The sequence below is a fragment of the Grus americana genome, chromosome 14, assembly GCF_028858705.1.
Source record: "Grus americana isolate bGruAme1 chromosome 14, bGruAme1.mat, whole genome shotgun sequence".
In the NCBI taxonomy this organism is placed as follows: domain Eukaryota; kingdom Metazoa; phylum Chordata; class Aves; order Gruiformes; family Gruidae; genus Grus; species Grus americana.
In genome coordinates, this window is record NC_072865.1 from 624,630 (window position 1) to 630,691 (window position 6,062).

General features: G+C 66.4%; 1 protein-coding gene across 1 annotated transcript; it reads right to left on the reverse strand.

Annotated features, from left to right (window-relative positions):
* Positions 1-3,839: 3,839 nt before the first annotated feature.
* POU4F3 (POU class 4 homeobox 3) lies at positions 3,840-5,110 on the reverse strand. Its single transcript, XM_054841314.1, has 2 exons — positions 4,991-5,110; positions 3,840-4,709 (listed from the first exon to the last, which is right to left on the reverse strand). The coding sequence occupies exons 1-2, from the start codon at positions 5,108-5,110 to the stop codon at positions 3,840-3,842; spliced, it is 990 nt and encodes a 329-aa protein (XP_054697289.1).
* Positions 5,111-6,062: the final 952 nt, after the last annotated feature.

Consider the following 6,062-nt stretch of genomic DNA (forward strand, 5'->3'; position numbering starts at 1 on the left):
GCTTGTTTGGTTTTCTGTGCTTTCATCTCTTGTGCGCAGTCCCCGGGAGACAGAGAGCAGGATATTAAGGAACAAGCACGGAATGGGGGAAAAAAATAATCAATTGTTAGTGGTTCAGAAAGCACAGACAGCGGTTTGCCTGCTGACCCTTTGTCTCATACGCACGGGCTTTACTGGGCATTTCCCTGCCCATCTCCCAGCTGAGCAGGTTTCACTTTCCCCTTTCCCTGGCTGTCACTGAAAGGGAATTCCATTTCTCAGCAAATTTGGGCTGCATGTTTTATTTTACCTGTGGGAGGTGGGTTTGGGGGGGTGGTGTTAAGGAATTAACTGTCCCAGGGTAGGTCCCACAGACCTGCTCACCGGGACGAGGAGCCCCAGCCCTCCAGGAAAACTGAGAGTCCTGATCCTCGAGCCCCTGGAGAGATCAATGGGGCACGAGGGAACGGGGTTTGCGTTTTGGTGGCAGCTCCTCACAAAACCGGTACCCTGCGAGGGTGAGGGTGACCCCGGCACAGCCCCTGCCTGGCCTGACCGCAGCCGGCACAGCCAGGGCCAGCACTGGCCTCCGTCGAGGGTCCCGGGCACGGCAGGGAGCCAGACCCCGGGGCTGAGCTGAAAGGCAGCCCCTGGCCCCGGTGTGCGGGGCTGGATGGGGGCCAGGCAGGATGGGGGCGAGGGGCTGCACCCCGCTGCCGGGCTTCTCCCGGTGCCGCCTCTCACCAGATTTGTTCGGCAGCTTGGCAGGACGCAGTTTCCCACGAAGCCATTTAACAGCACAACAGGTACCAAACAGTGAGCGGAACGCGTTGGTCTGCATCCCAGGGCACAGAGTCCCAGGATCACGATACAGACCTTGCCGTTTCGGAGCAGCAGTCAGCAGAACTCGCTTTGCAGTTCCCAGCTGCAGCCAAACCAGCCTGTGCTTTGGCTTTGCGGGGATGTGGGGGGTTGCAGAGAAGCCGGAGGTGATCGGGCTTGCAGCAGCGGAGAGAGGACGGTGAGGCTGGAGGAGACGGCTGAGCACCTGGGCCTGACTCTGCTGCCAGGCAGGGATCCCGCCGAGCACTGTCCTTCTGCCTTCCTTCCACCGCCCCTCGGCGCTGCCGTCTGGCTTTAGGGCACTGCTGTTGTACCAAGACGGACATGCGGGCTGCTGCTTTGTGCCTCCTCAGCAATAAACACCGGTTCCGAACGGTCCCGACTGAAGTTGAAGGAACTTAATCCCCAGCTCCAGGAAGATCAGATGAGTTTCCTGTATCACAGTGTGTTTATCTGGCATCAGAGCTTTGGGAGCCAAACCCGGGGAAAGACTAAGGCACCAGCAGCGATTAAAACAGCACGTACCTGACCTCCACAGTAAAATCCCAAATGAAGTGATCAGGTCCCGTGTATGATATCTGGGCAGCGCAAGGCACGAACCTGCACGTGCAGAGTGAAAAGAAACTGGGACTTTGCAAAGCGTGACATCTGGGCAAAGAGAGCCTCGGCAGCGCTGTGTCCATGCGGAGAGGAACAGGGAATAAGGGAGGACGAGCAAGAAGGACCGGGCGCTTCCAATCTCACTCGTCAGCGTGTGTGAGGGAGAGGAGGAGCACACAGGAGCTCGTTTCTGGGACTGCCATGGGAGGTTTAGGAAAGTTCATTTAGGACTTGTTTTACCTCTTTAAGACATTTCCTGGACCTAGCCAAAGGGGACAAATGCAAAATTGTCACAGAAACGTAGCAGATCTAGGGAAAAACCAGAACAGCCACAAAAAGTAAAACTTCGGTGACATCTGTGCCGACATAAGAACAAGCACGATCCGATTTCCTTCTCGGAAGTGGACGGGGGGGAAGATACGACCCCCAGAGCTCAAAGGTTGCCTTACAAACGCTGTAAGCGGAAACAGAGGCTAAGTCAGGCTCAAGCTAGGTTTAACGCAAACCGGGGAGAATAACCGTCCCGTTTGAGGGCAGCCTTAGGAGGTTTAAGTTATTTCTGTTGCGTGCTGGACGACGAAAGGCTTGTGAAGCGGCGTGTGTCGGCGGTGCCCTGCCCGCCGCGGCGCTGCCCGGTTTCGGGCTGGATCGCTGCCCCCGGCTCCCCCGGGCAGGTTCCGCTGGAAAGCGCCTTGCGAGCAGCCTGCGGACCCGCTGTGCGGGCCGTGGCAAGGGCCGGTGCCCCTCAGGACCCCCGCTCCAGCCGAGCTGTGTGTGCTCCCCGGCCCCGCCGCTCCCGCAGCAGCCCCCGCTCGCCCCCCGGCCCCGGCCCCAGCGACCGGCGCGGCCCCGCCGCTGCCTCCCCGCGGGGAGCGGGCTGTGGCGGGCCGGGTGCTGCCCCTCGTCCGGCGCCGGGGCCCGGGGCCGGGCCTGACAGCGAGCCGAGGGGCGGCGGGTCCCGGCGGGCCGCGCTCCCGGGCGGCGGAGCGAGCGGCACGGCGCCGGACACGGCCCCTCCGCCGGGCACTCCCGGCCCCGAACACCGCTCCCCCTCCCCGGCCAGCCGTGCCGTGCCGTGCCGTGCCGTGCCGGGACAGAGGAGCCCGCTCGCCTGGTGCCCCGACGGCGGCCGGGGCCGCTCCCCAGCCCGAGCCGGGGACGCGCGGAGGAGCGCGGAGCTGCCACGGCCCCCCGGGAGGTGTCGGGGGACGCTCCCGGCCCCGCACGGGGACGAGGGAGGAGATAAAACCGCCTCTTACCTGGCTCGTCTGTGTACAACCACCCTCCCGAGGCCCCCGCGCCCGGCGGCACCGGGGGCCGTGCGGCCGAGAGGCTCTGCCGCAGTCCGGGTGGGCAGCGGGGGAAGGATGCCGTCCGGGGTGCCTCCTGCCCCTTTTATACTACGGTAGGCGATTAATATTGCATCACCCTTATTTTAAATTTTCAGAACATTACGATATAATGTAATGGCATAAGGGCATTTATTATTAAAGGACATTTGATTGGGGAAAAATCGTTGGGGCTAATTGGAAAAACACGGAGCGAGGGAGCGTTCTGGCTTCCCGGCGACCTGCAATTAAAAGGCTGAATTTTAAAGGTCCTTCCCTAACGGGGGAGGAGGGTGAGACCCGGTTCTAAGGTTTGATGTCTGTCGCTCATCGAAATGCTGAAGTGAAATATTCAGAGGAGGCTCGCGCTTCGATCATTAATTTTTAATCGTTAAGGTGCTTCTGGGAATCGTAAATAAAAGCCTTTTCCCCTTTTAAACAGCATTAGAAATGAACCCGCGATGGGTCTTGTCGGGGGGATTTTTTGTTTCCATCCGACGGGCGGGACGCGGAGCGGGAACCGCGGGGGGGGGGGGGGGGGCGGCTGCTGCGTTACCCTCCGCGGCGGTCCGCGGGCGCGGAGCGGGGCCGGGACGCCGGTGGCACCGCGGGGGCCCGGCGGGGCGAAGCCTCGTCCCGTTTCCCGGGGGGGACGCCCCGCCGAAGGTCTTTCGTTGGTTTCGCGGTCGCAAATATTTTCTCCGGGCTTGCCGGTGCGGGGCGGCGAGGAAAGACGCGTCTCTTCGGGTTGAAAAATAAAGCTTTATTCCAGAGGGGGGTGGGGAGCGGCGCTCGCCCGGAGCTCTGCGCGGCGGGACGGGGCGGGACGGGCCGACGGAGGGGAGCGGGACCGAGCCCGGCGCGGCAGCTCGGCCGGGAGAGCCCGGCCCCGCCCCGGGGCACCCGGCGGTTCTTCCCGTCGCGGAACGGCCCCGGGGAAACCGCGGAAACCCCGCGGCCTGCCGCCGCGCTCGGCTCCGGTCCCGGGGCGGACGGGCTGGCGCCGCGGGCTGCGGGGCCGGGATGCCTCGGCGGGGCGTGGGCGCTCGGGGCCGTCCCGTCCCGTGGGTCCGTCGGGGCCGGGCGCCGTCAGTGCACCGCCGAGTACTTCATGCGCTTCTGCTTCTGGCGCTGGTTGCAGAACCAGACGCGCACCACGTTCTTCTTGAGGTCCAGCTTCTCGGCGATGGCGGCGATCTTCTCGGAGGAGGGCCGCGGCTGCAGCGCGAAGTAGGCCTCCAGCGAGCGCTTCTCGGGCGCGGCGATCGAGGTCCGCTTGCGCTTGCGCTCGGCGCCGGCCAGCAGCTCGGGGCCGGCGGCGCGGTCGCGGTGCGCGGCCTCGGCGCCCTCCAGCCAGGCCTGCAGCACCGGCCGCAGCGCCGTCATGTTGTTGTGCGACAGCGTCAGCGACTCGAAGCGGCAGATCGTGCTCTGGCTGAGCGAGCCCACGCCCGGCAGCTTCAGCGCCGCCAGCGCCGCCCCCACGTCGGCCTGGGTCACCCCCAGCCGGACGCGCCGCTGCTTGAAGCGCTCGGCGAAGGCCTCCAGCTCCCGCGGGTCCGACTCGGCCTCGGGCGCGGCGGGCGGCGGCGCCGGGCCCCCCGGGGGGCCCACGCCCACGGCCAGGGGGCCCGCGGCGGCCAGCGGGTGCGGCGGCAGCGGCGCGGGCAGGGCGGGGGGCTCGGGCAGCCCGCCGACGGCCAGCGAGGGCGAGAGGTGCTCCAGCAGGTCGCCGCCGTCCAGCGCCGGGTGCGGCAGCGGGTGCGGGTGGGCGGCGAGGGCGGCGGGGTGCGGGAGGGCGGCGGCGGCGCAGGGGACGCCGCTCATGGCGTGGTAGGAGGCGTCCGGCTTGAAGGGGTGGTGGTGGCCCTTGGCGTGGGGAACGATGTCGACGGCCGCCAGAGCCTCCGCGCGGGCCAGCAGGCTCTCATCAAAGCTCCCGAATATATTGCCCTGCAGCTGCGAGCAAGAACGCGCATGGTGGAGTCAGTGGGGAATACTGTCATCTCCGGATGAAAAACCTGCCCCGGCACCGCGATTCCTCCTCAGCGCTCAGGTCATAAAAATTAATATGAAGGCAGCAGCCCTGCTCGCGCAGACGTGTGGCTCAGAGACGGGAGCGGGAGAGGGGGGAGAGAGGTTCCGAGACGCGCGATTGTTCTGGCGACATGAAAAAAACATTAAGCTGGTGCCTGTCAGAAAATGTGCCTTAAAGCGGTAATTATGCTTCATCTACATACCTGCGGGGCCGGGAGGCAAACTCTGCGCATTGCCTCCGCGCTGGAGTGCAGGCTGGAGAACTTGGGCTCCTGGAGGGCGGCGTGCATGGCGAACGGCTGCTTGGCGTTCATGGCCATCATCGTTGCGCACCTCGCAGGTAGGCAGCCCCTGACATCGGCTCAGGGTTACCTCTCTGCCTCGCCACTGCCCAAGTGAGCGATTTTCGATGGCAGAGCTTCCCCTGCGCGCCCGCTCCCCCCCCCCCCCCCCCGTTCTTCACTCATCTTACACGCTGCCTCCCAGGAACGGGCCCCGCGCCCTGCGCACGCGTGTTGCGCCGCGGGGAGCTGCGGGCAGCGCGGGCAGCACACGGGCAGCACGCGGGCAGCAGGACCTCCCGGCCCCCCCGGCTCCCGCGCCGCCCTCCAGCACCCCGCTCGGGGCGGCGGGACGCGCCGTCGGGGCCGGCCCGTTACCGGCGCGGGGCCGGGGGCGACTCGCAGCCCCCGGCCGGGCCGGGCATCGCCTCGCCGCCGGGCAGCCCCGGCTGTGCTCCCCGCTCGAATCCTGCCCTTCCCCCGGCCGGCCGGGAGCGTCGGGGGGTCCGCAAGGCGGCAGGTCCCGAGGGAGGGCACGGGAGCAGGGGGCATTACTCCGTGGGTAAAGCCCGCGGGCAGACGCTCGGACCAGAGGGACCGTCCTTGCCCGGGGACCCACTGCCGGGGCCTCTGCTGGCACCGGCCACTTGCCCAGCACCAAAAATCTCCCCGCAGCCCCGCGCAGAAAGGCTCCTCTGCCCCAAGCCCGGGGGGGTGGGGTGGTGCCGCCCATTCACACGCCGGGAGGGATAAACCGAACAAGCCACAGTGCATCAAAGGGAAAACGTCTTTCGTGGTTCCTGCGTGACTAACAGAAACCCGGCAGCGCTGTGCCACCGCCGGCTGGGGAAGCCCCGGCGCTCCCGCTCCTCCCGGGGGCCGCCGGCTCTCTGGCTGCGCACTGCCCGGCGCCGCACCCCGTCCCGCAGGAGCCCGCAGCCATCCTCACCCGCGGGTCCATCCCGCACTTCTTCCTCGGGCGACCCCCCCGCCG

Bases quoted from the DNA above. Each gene is read 5' to 3' on its own strand.
- POU4F3 (XM_054841314.1), bottom strand. From the start codon at position 5,110: ATGATGGCCATGAACGCCAAGCAGCCGTTCGCCATGCACGCCGCCCTC. The intron at 4,710-4,990 runs GTATGTAGATGA...TCTTGCTCGCAG, and splicing joins TTTGCCTCCCGGCCCCGCAG to CTGCAGGGCAATATATTCGG.